General features: G+C 41.5%; 1 protein-coding gene across 2 annotated transcripts in view; it reads right to left on the bottom strand.

The window, feature by feature from the left end:
- Positions 1–1,865: 1,865 nt before the first annotated feature.
- Positions 1,866–18,306, bottom strand: part of SMAD4 (SMAD family member 4) — a 47,703-nt gene continuing 31,262 nt past the window's right edge. For both annotated transcript variants that reach the window (XM_073619804.1, XM_073619813.1), the window contains 5 exons: positions 15,922–15,972; positions 15,161–15,344; positions 13,504–13,672; positions 10,733–10,871; positions 1,866–7,409 (listed from right to left, as the gene is read on the bottom strand). In XM_073619804.1, the coding sequence (XP_073475905.1) occupies positions 7,198–7,409; positions 10,733–10,871; positions 13,504–13,672; positions 15,161–15,344; positions 15,922–15,972 (755 nt within the window). In that variant the 3' untranslated portion in view covers positions 1,866–7,197. The remainder of the gene's footprint in view (positions 7,410–10,732; positions 10,872–13,503; positions 13,673–15,160; positions 15,345–15,921; positions 15,973–18,306) is intronic.

Genomic DNA, 18,306 nt, shown 5'->3' with positions numbered 1-18,306 from the left:
GACAAAAACCCACGCTAGGGCAGCTATTGGCTACTGACTATTAACTTCCTTATTTTAGTCCGGTATACGTCATCACGTACGAATCTGTCGGACTTTTGTGTGATCGTGTGTAGGCAAGTCCGTTCGGTAGAAAGTCTGCCGCAAGTCCGCCAAAAGTCTGTCGAGAGTCTGTCGGATGGGCTGTCGGACTTTTGTAGCCGAAAAGTCCAACCGTGTGTACGCGGCATTAGTCTGTGTTCTGGTCCGACGGACCAAATACGACGCAAGGGAAGCTATTGGCTACTGGCTATTGAACTTCCTATTTTATTCCCGTTTACGTCATGACGTTCAAACCGAACAGACTTATGAATGGACTTAGTCCTATCGTGTGTGGTCAAGTCTGTTGGTTCGGAAAGTCAGTCGGACCTAGACAGAAAGTCAGTCGGAAAGTCCGCTCGTGTGTACGCGGCATTACAGTGCTGCTGTACAGCTGACTGTTGGTTTACTAGCGGAAGCAGTTTTAAAGCCAACAGATTACTTCCATATGCACGAAGCTGTGACATAAAAAACTGCAACTGCCACCATTTTATTTTCTAGGGTCTCTGCTTTCAGAAAACAAACTCAGGCCTTAAGTGTGCGTTTTAACCAGTTGCCGACTGCCCTAGCTTTACTGTTACAAGGCGGGCACTCTGTATAGTCACGTATATATACACACATGTGATTCTGCACTTCCGGGTAAGGGGTGCGCAAGCGCACCGCTTCTGTAGTGATTGGCATTGACAGCAGAAGCCAATCTGCAGGTGCCGGCCAATGGGTGACCGCTGGCACCCGCTGATTGGCGAGGGGAGATACAGGATGGAGCTCTGCATATGTAGACAATACAGAGCTCTGTCTTGTCAGCGGGGGATGTGCTGGTTTTTGTAAAGCAGGGAATAAAATCCAGCACATGGCTTACTGAAAGCGCCACACATAGCACACACGCAAACACTGATAAGGCACACATTTAACCTTTTGATCGTCCTAGATGTTTAACCCCTTCCGAGCCAGTGTCATTAATACAGTGACAGTATATATTTTTAGCACTGATCACTGTTAAGTGTCACTGGTTCCCACAAAGTGTCAGTTAGTGTCAGATTGTTCGCCACAATATCATAGCCCTGCTATAAGTCACTGATTGCCGCAATGACTAGCATTAAAATAAATGAAAGTTTTATATATATATATATATATATATATATATATATAAATATATGATTTTCCACTATAAAACAAATCCCAATAAGGGTATATTGATTGAGTTACAGCGTCTACAAACCATGGTGTGTGGGTGTGTGTGTATATATATATATTTTTTTTTCTCAGTCTTTTTTAGTTTATAGCACAAAAAATAAAGGCTGTGGTGCTCAAGTATCACTAAATGAAAGCTCTATTTGTGGCAAAAAAAAAAAATGACATATATGACACAATTTAATATATGTACAGCATGATCGCGCAATTGTCAGTTAAAGTAAGGTCATGAATCATAAGGACCTGGTCATGAATCTTCTAGAGCTGAAGTGTGTGTACATTTTATTTATATATATTTATTATGATTATAAAATTATTAAATATAAATATATTTTTTTTTTTTCCCCACCCCCTTTTTTTTTTTTTTTTTTTTTAATTACACTAATTCTTTAAAGCAAGCGCAACCTCAATATGGAGGTTGTCATTGAATGCTGTTGATTTTGCTGAGCTGCATACTGTGCTGAATAACGTCTCAGTTATTGAAAGTCGCTCTGCTTCTTAAACCTTCAATACGGGACTCTTCGTGACGTGAAATTATTTTTTCAGGACCGTCACTGGAATACATTTACTTCCTTAATAAAAAGAATACAAGTCACTCATAATAAACAAATGGCTGTTTATTGAGAATTAGTAATTTGTTAGAACACAAGTCACTTTCTACTATACAAATCAACAAATAAAAGACACTACAACTGCTGCAGTATATAAAACGTGTAATGCAATCCGGTATGTTGTGATACTAATATCTAGATAAAAAGCATACATATCATCTGATGAATATTTCATACCATTATGGACTAATTTATATATTATGTACAAGGTCTTTAGTACATGATAGAACCGTCATGGCAAGCGGTAATCTCCTGCCCGATACAAGGGTGGCCCCATGTACAGTTAATACAGGTCAAGACCAATCAGCAACTTAGGAAAAAAATATTTGGTATATACAATGGGAAATATTACAGTCTGCAAAAGGATACATTTGCACTATTTGTATAAACAGGAATTAAGTGATCTAACATCTTTATTTATTCAGAGTCCAAAAGAAAAAAAAAAAAAATTCTTAAGGGGCTCCCCATTTTTCATCCCATCTCTGCTGTAGGCTTTAGTAAGGGACTGAAGAATGGGAGGAGTTATGAAACTCCTGAAAAAATTTAAAGCTAAAAATTATTGCACAGCGTGTTGGAAATATTATTCTACAGGACTGCCTTTTTATATGCTTCACACCTATGTGGCTGTGGTTTTGCATAGGCACGAGAGTCCATTCATTTGATTGGGCTGCCGTGCCCCTCAGGAAAGAAGTCCCTGCAGTACTTTGAAAATCGCAGCCCGCATGGGAACCGTGCAATTCCAGGTGCAGGTGGCGTGCCATTAGGATTAATGTAAATAGTAAAGGATATGCCATTAGGATTAATGGGTCCCGCGTTTCGCTGTGCGGGTGGTTGCAGCTGCGGGAATTTGTGCGGGTCCCGCAGTGGCACCACCCACAGGTGTAAACCTAGTCTCAAAGAAGGCAGATATGGTAGAAACACAATTGCGCGTCCCCCTCCCCCCATCTTCTTTTTAAACAATAAATTAAATTGGTAAAAATGAATCATAAAATGCATTATAAAATCATCATGCGTGTCAATGGTATTCCAAAAGGTAAGTAATTGTAATCTCATTAAAATGTTGAGAAAATTCCAGGTGCAAATGTTTTTTGTTTTTTTGTAGCATTACATTGGCTTTTGCTAAGGCACACTGAATTGACGCCTCTGGAAATTTAGAATTAATTTGAAGGAAAAGTTTACCTTTGGTAACATGTTACACCCATATTTAGGGTGTAATGTGTTACCAAAACGCACCTGCCTGAGCCCCTCCAATCCCCAGCCCTGACAGCGGATGGAGGATCTTTCCCCCCGCAACTGCTGTCACAATCTAAAAAGAGCTTGGCAATGCAAGGCTCTGCCCACATGGCCACGTCGTTCATTCATATCGATCTGTCAATGAACGAACTACAACTAACGTCTGCCAACGCAGCAGAAAGGTTGTAGTTCTCAAAGAACTGCGGGGGCGCTGGTGAGCGCTCTCATAGTTCATTGATCTTCCTGCTCTCCAGCAACTTTACAGGAGGGACAGCCAGACATTGCACCCGCGTTCTTCTGATCATGGGTGCAATGCTCTGCAGGCTCCAGAAAAAAAAAAAAACGTGCATTTTTATAGGTGAACTCAGCCATTTGACATGATCGTAGAGCAGCTACAATCAGTAAGTCCATATCACTGCTTTATAGAGGGGATCTCTCTCCTTATAGGAAAAGTTCACCTTTTGTAACATGTTATACCCATATGCAGGGGTAACATATTACAAACCCACCAGCCCCCGCACCCCCCCCCCCCCAGGCTCCCCGCTGTGACAGGCAGCGGGAGATCTTCTTCCCCCACTCTCTGTCGCACACTGCAAAGAACATCGCCGTACGGGGATCACTCATTCACAGAGTTCTGTGAATAGAAACGACAAAGGTATGGCAGCCTTTGCGGCTGTCGGCTTGTAGTTCTCAATTAACTACCACGTTGAGCACTGTGGTAGTTCATGGATGCTTCCTGTTAGTGTGTAACTGCTTGGCCATACAATGTACAGCCTAATAGCTTACACATAGTCTGCAAGAGCCCCGAATTTCACCCACAATCTGCTGATCACTGGTGCAATGCTTTTCAGGCTCCCAATAATAAAAAAAAAAAAAAAATTTACAATAAATGCACTTTTTTTACCTGCAAAAAAGGTGTGCATTTATTTATTTTTAAAAAGTGAACTTATCCTTTAAGAGCTTTGATACCACTATCCTCAGGACACCCCAGTGTTCCTTCCACAAGACCATTCGTATAATGCAGAACATGGTGTGGGTTTCAATGTCCCAAAGAAAGCAAAGCAGTGAATAAATTTTAACATGTTTGTAGAGAAGCTCCCACTATTGAATGCCCTCTGACTCCTTTCTCTACAGATGTCCTTTTACAACCCCTCTCTCTTCTTTCCATGAAACTACTACAGTGTATCAGTGCCACATTTCAATGAAGAGTCCAAATCCTGTTGTCCATTACAAATAATAATTATTCGTATTGGACGGTGGTGAGCCGGGGTCTGCACCTGTCATCCATTTGCACCTGAAGATTTGCCTAGAGTGGTATGTGCTCTTCCTCTGTTCTCCATCCAGAGTGTTCAATATGCTATGTATCTATTATATCACTATAATAAGGTTAGTTATGTAGTGTTCTACCACTTTACACAGTCTTTTCCACTGTAGCCCAACATGTCTCCCCAAGTTCTGCGATGGGTCGCAGCATGCAAAGAATGAATAAAGTAGGAGGAGGAGTTTAATCTTTCATCGCGTGCAACAGGCCTTTGTGTTTCCACCATAAACATTGCATACATTAGCTTTCCCCACTCTAATGGTTTCCCTCATTTTTATCGCCATCTACTTTGGATTTCCCTAAAAAAAAAAAAAAAAAAAAAAAATTCTTTCTAATCTTTATATTCAAAGGAGTTATTAGCGTGCTTATGTCAACTTCCAGTCAAGCCCTCAAACGGCTGGTGTCATAGCTGGACATTTGTGCAGCACCACGGCATCTGCAGATCTAAATAGAAGCCAAGATGGCTTGGCTACAAAGGATGGGGGGGTTCGTTGAACTTGAGAGTCACATGATCATATTGCTCTAAGCTGATGAGAGCCAAGCATCTTGGGGAGGAAGTCAATAAGAATTGCTCTGACTGGGGCATAAAAATACAGGTGTTAAAAATTCTTGAGAAAGACTGCATTTCAAGAAAACCATCAGGATGGGAATACGTGAGCGGCCATCTTTAAAAAAAAAAAAAAAAAAAAAGTAAAAAAAAACCTCCAAGGCAGAGAGTGCTTATTTGCACTTAGTAAAAGTAAAGTAATTAATAAGGAAAAAAAAAAAAAAAAACTGCATTGTGATTTGGCTATAAGATACGATTCTCTATGTAGGTTTACAAAGGAGCTGGGAAATCCGATGACTACAAATGTGATCCGGTTTTGACAGGTACCCACTCCCAAATACGGGCAAGATGGCGTTCTCCGAGCAATTTCCGGTCCCTCCCCCTTCCCCCAGCTGCCTTCTGGAACAAACATGTCCAAAAAGACAGTGAGACCATTCAGAAAGTGCAGCGTGACTCGCACATGTGCTGTAGGAAACCAGCCTGCACCCAAAGTCGATTGACAAATTGGCTCAGGGGGCTCAGCTCCGCGGGTGGAAAGGTACATGTCCTTATATTAGAAGGCAGCAGCTACATAGTATTTGTAGCTGCTTTCAATTTTTTTTTCCAGACTGGAACTCCTCTAACTTTAGTGTACTTTTTACTGAAATGATGCAGTAATATTGGGCAACATAAAAAAAAAAAAAATTGAACTATTTTATTGTCTAAGGTGTGTGCTTTCAGAATACATTTTTTTAAATGTGTGCAAAAAAAAAAAAAAAAAAAAAAACGCAAACAGTTCTGGCAGTGAAAGCATTAAAAAAAGATAGTTTAGCCGTGTTTTATTAATAGTGTAGTCGGGTCTTCTGCTTCCCTAAAAGATTGTTGCCTCGTTGACGTGAAGCAGCCGATAGCACGATTCTTTACGATAAAAATGAAAAAAATCAATGGGGAGGACAGACACCAAGATTCCTACTACCAGCATATTTCACAATAAGAGTCGGTTCACACTGAGGCATGACTTGCAGCGCGACTGCCTCAGGCGACCTGCCTACGACTTCAGCAGCGACTTGCAAAACGACTTCTGTTTAGAAGTCAACGCAAGTCGCCCCCAAAGTAGTACAGGAACCTTTTTCTAAGTCGGAGTGGCTTGTGTCGTTCCTATTAGAACGGTTCCATTGTAAAGAATGGACCGCAACTTGTCAGGCGGCTAAGTCGCCTGACAAGTTGCCCCTTTGTGAACCGAGTCTAAGGCATAGGTTTGTCAGATTCTGTATACGCCCATCTGCGCCTCTTGTTCCTAAAGATTTTTGTGTGGTCCTGCAGTGCGGGGTGTACCCATTCTCATTGTAACTCACAACTGCAAAATTAAACTGCTGCTGTCTGCAGCTAATGAATATTTAATTCACACACCATTACATAATCAAATCATTGATTTTCCCGCAGGCCGAGTGTCCCGAGACCTAACAAATGCAGAGTAACGCTTGGAAATAAGTAGTTGCTCTAATTGCAGCTACTTGCTGTAGAGCATTTAAACATGCAGTCTAGTATTGGACACCCTAAACAAAAAATTGAAGTCTGTGCCCGGCTTATCCACTATGCAGATGAAAAGCTTATTCTACCATGGGAGCAGAATTTCTATTACCTAGTGCCGACCTACGCACGTGACAAGTCGTAGGGTTTTTGAACTCCACATGTGCCTGACTTACAGACATTCGTAACCCCAACAGCTCTCCCCCACCCCCTACAAAAAAAAGGGTCGTTCTCCAGAATCAGCCAAGGTGACTGTGGCCAGGTTTGATGGAAATGTTGCTTAGCAGTTCTTTAACAAAAACAACTCTTCACAATACATTCTAGACCGAAGAGTTAAAAATAAAAATTAAAAATAGATATTTCATTTGTCGGGTCAAATTAAGTGGAAGTAAAATGTGTTAGATAAAATGTAAAATGGGATCTCAGGGCCCCAAGTAAAAGTCTGAATCTACCCTGACCTGGAGTAAGCGGGAGAAGCTATGTGCATATAGCTATATATAATTAATATTATATATATATATATATATATATATATATATATATATATATATATATATATATATATATATATATATATATATATATATATATATATATATATATATATATTTTTTTTTTAAATCATGATTACAAACATGATTGAGCTTTCCAGTCCTCCATCCTGACAATGTAAGGGATACATTTGTGATGGCGCCTTGCTGTGGGGCTCATCAGTCCAGAGGTTGGGGGTCTGCGATGGGCATGGTGTGAAGGACTTCATCCAGCAGTTGTAGAGCACGGTGTAAGTGAATCTCAATCCAGCATGGGGTCTCCTTTATACTCTGCCTGGGGTAATCGGGACCCCAGCCCTTCACAAAGCTCATCCGCAGAATGCACAGCCTACGGAGGTCATCAACACCAATTCCTGCTGCTGCAGATAGACCTGGAAATGGAGAAAAACAGGCTCATCAGTCATCTGTGCACACAAGTCAACTTATTTACTACTTCCAATGACTTCAAGCGTTGTTACACCCAAAAGCAAAACATATCGGCAATTCTTAGATGTGATAGCTATATTCGTTTATTACTTTTTGAGGCTCTTTTTCCCTTAATTTCACCTGGTGATCTGGCCAGTGAGTCTGTCGTTTTTCAAAAGAACAAGCTGTTTTGCAGATGTAGCAGTTAGAGGGATGAGAAAAGCTATACCACTGACAGGGGTGCTTATAACGATCGATGTAAAAGCTTTATCCCAAAAAGAGGAAAAAAAACCTGTTTGCTGTAACTGCTTAAAGAGTTTTTGGTTTCAGTTTGTTAGTGTATTTAACTGCTTCAGCCCGGAAGATTCTACCCCCTTCCTGACCAGAGCACTTTTTACAATACAGCACTGTGTTGTTTTAACTGACAATTGCGCAGTCGTGCGACGTTGCACCCAAACAAAATTGACGTCCTTTTTTCCCCCACAAATAGAGCTTTCTTTTGGTGGTATTTGATCACCGCTGCAATATTTTTTACTTTGTGCTATAATAAATATCCCACAAAAATATATAAAAAAACAATTTTTTTCCTCAGTTTAGGCCGATATGTATTCTTCTACACATTTTTGGTAAAATCGCAATAAGCGTAGATTGGTTTGCACGAAAGTTATAGCGTCTACAAAATAGGGGATAGTTTTATGGCATTTTTGTTATTAATTTTTTTTTTTTTTACTAGTAATGGCGGCCATCTGTGATTTTTAAAAAGGGACTGTGACATTATGGCGGACACATCAAACAATTCTGACACATTTTTGGGACCATTGGCAATAATACAGCGATCAGTGCTATAAAAATGCATTGATTACTGTAAAAATGTCACTGGCAGTGAAGGGGTTAACACTAGGGGCGCTTAAGGGGTTAATTGTGTTCCCTGTTTGTGTTTCTAACTGAAGGGAGGAGTGGACTGTGTGGGGGAAGAGAGAGATCGCTGTTCATACTCTGTATGAACAGACGATCTGCCACTTCTCCCCTCAGAGAACCAGAAACTGTGTGTCTCAGCGGCGACCGCGGGAGCCCGGTGGTGATCGAGACCGCCGGGCACTCGCATCGGCTCGGTAGGCGTGCAGAGCGCGCGCCCCTAGTGGCGACGCAATGTAACATAACTTTACTTCGCCCAGCCGTGCCATTCTGCCGCAGTAAAACTGCGGTGGCTGGTTGGCAAGTGGTTAAAAGAGGTTGTAAACAAAACTATAAAAATAAATAAAAACCTGCAAGACAAGGCATAATGAGCTTTTATGCATCCCTAGCGATGGAAAAGCGCCACTTTACCTTCGTTTTAGTTGCGCTCTTCTTTTTTTGCACGGTCGTGCAACAGTGTATCCATATGAAATTTTTATCTTCCCCCCCCCCCCCCACACAAATAGAGCTTTCTTCTGGTGGTATTCAATTACCACGGGGTTTATTTTTTGCCAAACAAAAAATCTTTTTTGAATTTGAAAAAAAAAAAATTCTCAGTTATAAAATTTAGCAAACAGGTAATTTTTCCCTCTTTCACTGATGTGCACTGATGAGGCTGCAATGATGGGCACTGAGAAGTGACACTGATTGGCGACACTGTTGGTACTGCCCTGATAATCAGTGCCAATGTCCCTTTAACACAAGCCAGTTATCTGCCTTCTTCTCCTCTCCTCACAGCGTGAGGAAAGAAAAGCTGATAACCTGCTTGTGTTTACATGAGTGATCAGCTGTCATTGGCTGACAGCTGATCACGTGGTAAAGGCCCTTTACCCCGATCTGTGATCAGCAGAGTCTGAAGTGCGATCACGGGAGAACGTCCATGTACTCCCTCCCAGCAAAGAAAGCCTGCGCTGTAGCCGTCTTTTCCGGCTATGGTGCAGGCATGAAGTGGTTAAACATTCAGTGAAAAATGTAATTTGGCTGGTGACGGTGGGCAAACAGGTCTCTGTAAGAACAAGCTAATACATCAAGCACTGTCCCAGGGAGTAACAAAGCCACTAGAGTAGATGGGGGCTGAAATACCTAGTTTGTGCTCTTCAGATTACCCAACAATTGGGTGCTTCCAAAAAAACAGATTTGTTTCCCGGGGTTTGGCTTGGTGCATTACACTGGATGGAGAACTGCATCCCCAAGTGAATTAGTGATTTTATGTTTATATTCGAGGGATCCCTACACTCCATCGGTTCTCTGGGGAAATCTCTGAAGACAACATTAACCACTTGCCAACCATCCTATAGCAGTTTTAAATACGTGATTCTGCATTACCGCATGCAGGGGGCACGCGCCTCCGGCAAGCCCCTTCTGCTGTGGATCTTCATACCAATCGTTGGTAAACCCAGAACGGGGATCTGCCTACATAAACAAAGCAGATCACCGTTCTGGCGGGGGGGTTGGGGGGGGACGGATTCTGTGTTCCTGCAAAGCAGTGACTAGAATCCATCGCTTCAGGTTTGTAAAAGCAGCACATACAGTACACCTAAACACTGGTCAGGCACACAGTTAACCCTTTAGATCGCCCCTGATGTTTAACCCCCTCCCAGCCATTGTCATTAGTACAGTGACAGTGCATATATTTAGAACTGATCACTGTATTAGTGTCGCTGGTTCCCGCAAAGTATCAAAAATGTCAGATTGTCCATTGCAGTCCCGCTATAAGTCGCTGATCGCCCTTACTAGTATAAAAAAAATGAACAATTCCATAAATAGACACCATGATATTCACGTAAACCATTCAATATTACTGGAATTTTTTTTTTTTTACCAAAAATATGTAACAGAATACATACTGGCCTAAATTCATGAAGAAATTTGATATTTTCAATTTTTTTTATTGGATATGTTTTATAGCAGAAAGTAAAAAAACTTTTTTTTTTTTTTTAAATGTCTTTTTCTTGTTTATAGCACAAAAAAAAAAAAAAAGCGCAAAAGTGATCAAATACCACCAAAAGAAAGAAATCTATTTGTGGGGGGAAAAAAAAGGACATCAATTTTATTTGGGTACAGCGTTACATGACCACGAAATTGTCAATTAAATTAACGCAGTGCCGTATAGAAAAAAAGTGGCCTGGTCAGGAGAGGGGGGGGGGGGAATCTTCTGGAGGTCAAGCAATTGATACTTGAGGACTGTACAGAATATGGATCTGGGTCCAGCAGTAAAGGTCTCTAAATTCATGCTCTCTCTATGGAAAACTGCCGCCGAGAATGCAAAACAAAGAACATTGACTGAAGCTACACAACATCCAGGCAATTTACTGGTACGTGTATAATCACTTACTTATGGCTGGTGCGATGCCACCAACAGATCCGGGGCCAGGTATGTTGCCGGCTACAGCCGCTGCCTGTGCTGCTGCCGCTGCCTGGGCTGTAGCTGCTTGTTGTTGCATCTGTCGATGACACTGCCGCAGGTCAAATACCTAGAGCAAGAAAAATAGGAAGAACATCAAAGCTAAATCACATTATGGGGCCTATCGAAAAAGAAAACACTGGAATAAAATGGAACTTCTTTTTTCATATATACCATTTGGAAAATGACGACTGGAATGCAGATTGACTTCTATGGCTACAGCTGAAGTTTCTTCTCTGCAGTTTTCATAAACAGGCCACAAAGTTTACTTAAAGTATTGGATGCCAGTAGAAATGAACAGGCTTCACTTAAATGAATTCCCAGAATTGATGAGTGTTGGTCTGTTAGATGTGCAATTGAAAGCGTTTTGTTTGATAACCACAACAAAAAAAAAAAAAAATGACCTGGTTATCTTACAAGAGTTCCTGTGTTCTCTGCCTCTGCTGTATTCTTATCAGTTACATTATTCCCAGCTATGTTTGGACTACAGAATTTCCTCTCCCCTATGTTATGAAGAGTAAAAGAGGGTGATGTTCTGTAGTGGTAAAACGCTTCCTGTCCTAGTGTGACAACACTTATCCTCCATAGATAAAGCCATGTGGAATAATTGCATCTTGCACAAAGGTTCTGCATTCTAATACCTTGGACCTAATACATATAGCACAGTATGAAAGTTTTAGGCAGTTGTGAAAAATGCTGTAAACTAAGAAAGCTTTCAGAAATAGAAGTGTTTAATAGTTTATCAATTAACAGAATTAACCGCTTGCCAACTACCGCACACAGATGTACGTCAGCAGAATGGCACAGGCAGGCAAATGGGCATACCTGTACGCCCCTTTAAAATTGCATGCCTATAGGGCGCGCGTCACGGAAGTGTGTCCGCGGGTCCCGGGAACTCGATGTTCGGCGGCAGCCCGCGATTGTGGTGCAGAGGGGTAGAGGGAGGAGATGTAAACAAGGCACTTCCCCGTTCTGCTGTCGCTATCATGTCAGTGGAAGCCCATCCCCCCCCCCACAGTTAGAACACCTCCCTAGGACATACTTAACCCCTTGATCGCCACCTTGTGTTTAACCCCTTCCCTGCCAGTGTCATATACACAGTAATCAGTGCATTTTTATAGCACTGATCACTATATAAATGACAATGGTCCCAAAATGGTGTCATAAGCGTCCGCCATAATGTCGCAGTCACGATAAAAATCACAGATCACCGCCATTACTAATAAAAAAAAATGAAATAATAAAAATGCTACTAAAAAATGACACAGAAGATAGTTCTTAATGACATTGGCTGTATGTTTGGAGTTGTCCTGCTGCAGAATAAATTTGGGGCCAATCACACACCTCTATGATGGTATGACTCGATGGATAAATATCTGCCTGCATTTCTCAGCATTGAGGACACAATTGTTTATGACCAAATCCATTTAAAAAATGCAGCCTCAGACTTTATGAGCAACCTCCCCCATGCATCACTGTTGCCTGCAGACACTCATTATTGTAGCGCTCTCCAACCCATCTGCAAACAATTTGCCTCCTTCTACAGCCAAATATTTCATATTTTGACTCATCAGTCCAGAGCACTTGCTGCCATTGTTCTGCACACCGGTTCCTAAGGTTTCATAAATAGTTGAGCCTCTTAGCCTTGTTTCTACATCAGAGGAATGGTTTTCTGCCTGCAATTTCTCCATGAAGACCGCTTCTGGACAAACTTCTCCGGACAGTAGATGGGTGTACCTGGGTCCCACCAGTTCTGTGCTGATGGCTCTGCTGGACACCTTCCGATGTTGGAGGGAAGCATGATGTGCCTTTCATCTGCTGCATAAAGTCTATGGTACTCAATGTGGTCTGTTTCTTTGTGCTTCTTCAAAAGAGCTTGATGAGATGAATGGATGGTTTGAACCCAAAGGGTAATCACACCAAAATATTGATTTGATTTAAATTTTTTTCTGTTCGCTCACTTGGCATTTTGTCAATTGATAAACATATTTAAAATGTTTAATTTTTTTTTTAAAGCATTCTTATTTTACAGCATTTCTTCACACCTGCCCAAAACTTTTGCGCAGTACTGTACATTCTAAGAATGGACATCTGGGGAGCACTTAAAGCGGAGGTACGCCCACCGCTGCAAAAATTAAAAGTCAGCAGCTACACATACTGCAGCTGCTGACTTTTAATAAATCGGACATTTACCTGTCCTGGAGTCCAGCGATGTCGGCACCGCAGCTGATGCTTCCATCAGCTGTCGGGTGCATGCTGCCTCCATTGTGAGTAAGGGAACCCGGCAGTGTAGCCTTACAGCTTCACCCTGGGAACCCTACTGCGCAAGGCTCCGCTACTCTCTCCTACTGGCCCGGCAGCTGGGGAAGGAGGCCGAGTGGTGATGCAAATATCTGTGACTGAGGCACCTGGAAGTGAGAACAGGATACCTATGACAGACAGGTATCCTATATCCCCCTTCCCCCCCAAAAAGGTGCCAAATGTGGCACCAGAGGGGAGGGGGGAAGGAGTACAATGAGTGTAAGTTCCACTTTTGGGTGGGACTCCGCTTTAAAGGCTTTCATTTAATAGCACCCCCCTTTTGATGCCATTGTGCATTGGGTCTTCATTTTAAGAACCTTATATAAGATACATGTTCAGAGGAAACACTTAGCTGTAATAAGCAAAATCTGGTGAAAAGTGCGATTTAGTTGTACATTTACCTTAATATATGCACTTGGATAAATTTTGTGAACGGCGTCTCCAGGAGCACGCCCAGCTTCTCTGTCCAGGTAGTAGCTCTGTACAAACACGGCATGATCACTAAGACAGCGCACCCACACATCACCTTCACCTTTACATTCCAGCTGCACACCTTTCCCTATGTGTAACCTAAAAGAGAAGAGACGCAGTTGTTTAGTGCCACACAACCGCAGAAAAGCACTGCATATCAAGTTCGGCTCCAGAGCATTTTTTTTTTTCATTTGTCGCGTACATATAAAAATCTTAATTTTGACAACCCCCCAGAACATTACATATTTTCTGAAAGCAGAGACCCTGTAGAATAAAAAGGTGATAGTTGCAAATTTTTGTTTCCCAGGATATTTGCGCAACTGTTTATTAATCACAAAATCTCCTGGGAAAAATCCAATTAATGTTAGTGCAAAACCACAGCATATAATACCCATTTTTGGTTAAAATATAAAAGATGAGGTTACATCAAGTAAAATAGACACCAAACATTCAATGTCTTAAAATTGCCATATCGCCAACAACTATGGTGCCCAAAAATCACCATAGGTGATGTTTTAAAAAGTCTTTACAGCTCATCAATTTATAGTTAACTAGGAGCTCTCGTGCTAGAATTATTGTTCTCACTCAGATGTTTGCGACGATATGTCGCATGTGTGGTGTAACCACGGTTTACACATGCGTGCACACCCTGGGAGTAACGCCAAATTTGTTTTTTATATTATCATTTTATTTATTTTTTTAACTTTTTTCTTTTTAATTTATTTTTACTTGATTGCTATTACAAGGGATTAATAAACCTCTTTGCGATAGCATTGGGCAGGTGACAAGTACTCTTTATGAAGACATTAGTGGTCCAATAGACGCCAATGTCTCCCCCCTGCCCTTCACATCATCTAAAAACGCACAGATAGGCTTGGTTAGATGTGTCTCCTGGCTGTTCTGGCCAGGAAATGGTGCATCTGAAACCGGAAGTGACATCACTTCCGGTTTTATTGTGTGCATGCGAGATCGAGGCATGGATTTTTCTTGGCCTCACAGCACTCTCCCCCCCTTAGCCGGCAGTGTTCCTGGGCACCGGTACGCGCGGGAGATCCCAGGAACCACTTCAGAGGGGATTGGCGGCTGTGGAGATGTTGCATCACTTTCACTTGGAAGCTGGGAGCTAGCTGAACAAAACCCACACAAGCTGATGGCCTGTTACCGTACTACAGCCATCAGCTTGTGATTAAAGACGCACTCTTTGGACGTACATACATATATACATCTGTCCAAAGAGCTGAACTGGACATACAGCAAGGACACAGGAGCTGAGAAAACGAATAGGACTTTAATTCAATTGAGTATAAGATTGTGCAATGATGTTTTGGGGTACTTCACTAGGACATATACTTACTTGTCTCAGCTACAAGTGATGGATAGAATGGCATGGAAAAAGACTTATGGGCATGCAAGTCTAATACTATACTGAAAATCCATGTACTACATACTAAAGGGCGTGAAAGTGCGTATTAAGCCAAATATTAACAGTAAGTCTTGAAGTGTGAACTGCAACTTTCCACCCTTAAATAAAACTTCATAAAACCTTTAGACTGTTGTGCTTATCCTGATCCCCAGTATAAAGCTTACCTTGCTCTTTCAATAGCTTCTGTTCTATGTACATTGGACAGCTGACCTAAGCAGAAGCGATCACCGCCAGATGGGTCTACATAACCGTCCACGGTGACAATGGGACAGTTTGAAGGGACTTTGAAGGTCTCGCCCACCTGAACATCCATTTCAAAGTAAGCAATAGAGCACCAATACTCAGGGGCTGCCGAGAAAGGAAAAACAATGAATCATACTCAAAAATATAGTACATTTTATAATAAATGTGAGTGGGACCCTTTCTTGCACCTCTAGATAAACTCTCCCCTGCACAAAGGCTCACGGTGAGGATATATTAATCTACGTCATCCCTTTAACAGCCATCAGCCCTGTGCAGAGCTGCCAACTGTCAACCCCAGCTGTCAATGACCACTTCCATTCCCACCAACTATCAGGAACTACTCAGAGTGGTTATGGATTATGTGCATGCACAGCGTTATGGTGTGAATAGGACACGTTGGAAATGATTGTTTTTCAGACGTCCTTCCGTTGATCTGCATTACAGCTGCGCTAATAAGCAGACCAACACACCGGTGTTTATTGGCCCCTAAGATGGCCTGGCCTTTAAAGTCATGTACATTTTTAAACGTACCAGAGTGCTAGTAAATAGAATAACTGAAGCAAATTAGTTAAACTTCTGAAGCACCAATTTTAAAAATACTTCTTACAACACTTTATGAATTGGATAATCAACTGTAAAAAAAAAAAAAGAGAGAATAATTTGCTTATCATTTATTGCTCACCTGGATGATTGGAAATTGGAGGCTGGAATGCAAGTTCATTGTGAACAGGCCCTGTAAAACACAATTCTTCTTTCTTAAATCACTTTATATTACCATGCTTTAAACCAAGTTACAACAATGTAGAAAAATCTGAGAAACCCAAACATTCACGTAAAAAGTATAGATAGATAGATAGATAGATAGATAGATATCTCTATCTATAGTTGTGCTGTTACCATAAAATTATAATCTCAGTGACTGACAAATAGATTACTCATAAAAATGAAGGAAAACTATATTGCCGACAACTACCAAATATCCGCTTCCAGTTTATAATCAATAGGTTGCTATGAACACCAATTTTCTTCCAATTTTACGGATCCAACCTATTCATATGGCAAGGTACATACCGTAAATAAAATCTACATTATAGCAATTCTCAGTGTTGGGGAGACACTCACACTATGGCTGATTTATCAAGAGAAAAGCGGCTGTTTACTTTGCAAAGTGAACATTTACTCTGAATATTAGTGAATAAGGAAAATTCAAGTCCATTTTGCATACCCAATTGAGCAAGGGAAAACTAAAAACTGGATTTTTGCTAGCATATGATTCTACGTGATCACACAACCTTATTCACTTACATTCAAAGCGAACAGTCCCTACACCTTCAGTAAATTAACCCTACTGTATCAAACATTTTACATTTGTGAGCTGGGGGAAAAAATAAAAAAATGTAAGGAAATTTAAATATTAAAGCAGAGCAAAGTTCTGGAAAGTAAACAAGTAAAAAGAAAATGGCTATAAAGCTGTCAGACGCCATGTTACTTTGCTAGTAGCCCACCTCGGCCTGAGCAAGGTACACTCACGGATTTGTGCTTCTCCCCAGGCTAACTGCTCTGTCAGAGTCACGTTCTGGATATTGGGACCCATGTGACCTTTACTGTGCAGCAGTGCTCAGGCCTGAAAGGACGATCACCCGGAGGCTGACAGTAGCACAGTGACATCATTCATGTATCACCAAGTTCCAACATCATCCTACCAGTGAAGTGGAGTGCTATCAGGAGCTTATGTCCCTCTGAATGGGCAGATTTACTAAATTACTATATTTTCATATTCCAATAAATTTTACTTTAAGCCCACGTGAGGTGGGCTTAAACCTGGAGCAGTGATTTCTTTTTATTTGAGATTTCCTAAAACTGGAGCACTCACAATCTGGTGCAGCTGTGCATGGCAGCCAATCCGCTTCTAACTTCAGCTTATTAAATTAAGCTTTGACAATACAATCTGGAAGCGGATTGGTTTCTGTGCAGAGCTTCACCAGATTTTGCTCTCTCCAGTTTTAGTAAATCTCCCCCGGTGTTTCCAGTGTAAATGCAGAAACCAAAAGGTGATGCATTTACCTTGGGGCACCTTCACACTAGAACGCAGTGCGGGATACCTACATTCCATACCGGTTTCCCATAACAAAAGTTTAAAATCGCACAGCCCTTGCAATCTAGACCAGGTGTCAGTGCAAAGGGAACGACGCCCCAAGCGCAGGACGCAAATACATAACACATTTGTCCACAACAGATCGCATGCCACAAAAAGTACCCCTGCGATCCGGTTGTAGTGCGTTTCAAAAGTAGTGCATGCACTACTTCTGGTGCGGTGTCATTTTAGCCCATTTAAAATGAAACCACACTGCACAGAATTGCATGCGAATCGCACAGTGGGGGTTGATTTTCTAAAACTGAAGAGTGCAAAATCTGGTGCAGCTGTGCATGGTAGCCAATCAGCTTCTAACTTCAGCTTGTTCAATGAAAGCATTTGTAACCCCCCCCCAAAAAAATTATTAAAATATCCTGTTCCTTTAAAAGCATGTTAAACAGTACAGTGCTTCTGCTGTGTAATTTGTCCCACTGTATGATGTAAAATACCTGGTTGATCCTGCCTGTTCACGTGTCCCGACCACAGTAAGTAAGGCTGCTGATCCATGATGCCCTGGTCAGTTTACATGCCTCCTTCAACCCGCTGTTCTCTCTCTCGCTATTCCAAAGCCTGTGTGTGAGAGCGATCTCCCCCCGCCCCTCCTGCTGCTCTTCCCTGTAGCTTGAAATTACCATTTAAAAGTAACTTCCTCTGTTTTATCAAGATCAAAAGTACTAGTTGTCCATTTTTTTAAAACTAAATACCTTCTCTCAAAGCGGTCACATGACATTCCTCTACTGGCCAGATGATGTCAGAGGGTTATCTCAGCCCCTCCCTCCACATTCCTTAGATCAGGAAAGGAGAGCCGAGGAATGTCAAGTGACCGCAAATCAGTGCTGTGAGAGAAGGTATTTAGATTTAAAAAAAAAAAGAAGGACGACATAGTACTTTAGATCTTGATAAAACAGAGGGGAAGAAAGTTCTTTATCCTGA

Source organism: Aquarana catesbeiana, linkage group LG01 (genome assembly GCF_042186555.1).
Source record: "Aquarana catesbeiana isolate 2022-GZ linkage group LG01, ASM4218655v1, whole genome shotgun sequence".
Taxonomy (NCBI): Eukaryota; Metazoa; Chordata; class Amphibia; order Anura; family Ranidae; genus Aquarana; species Aquarana catesbeiana.
This window is presented reverse-complemented; position numbering and strand designations above follow the sequence as displayed.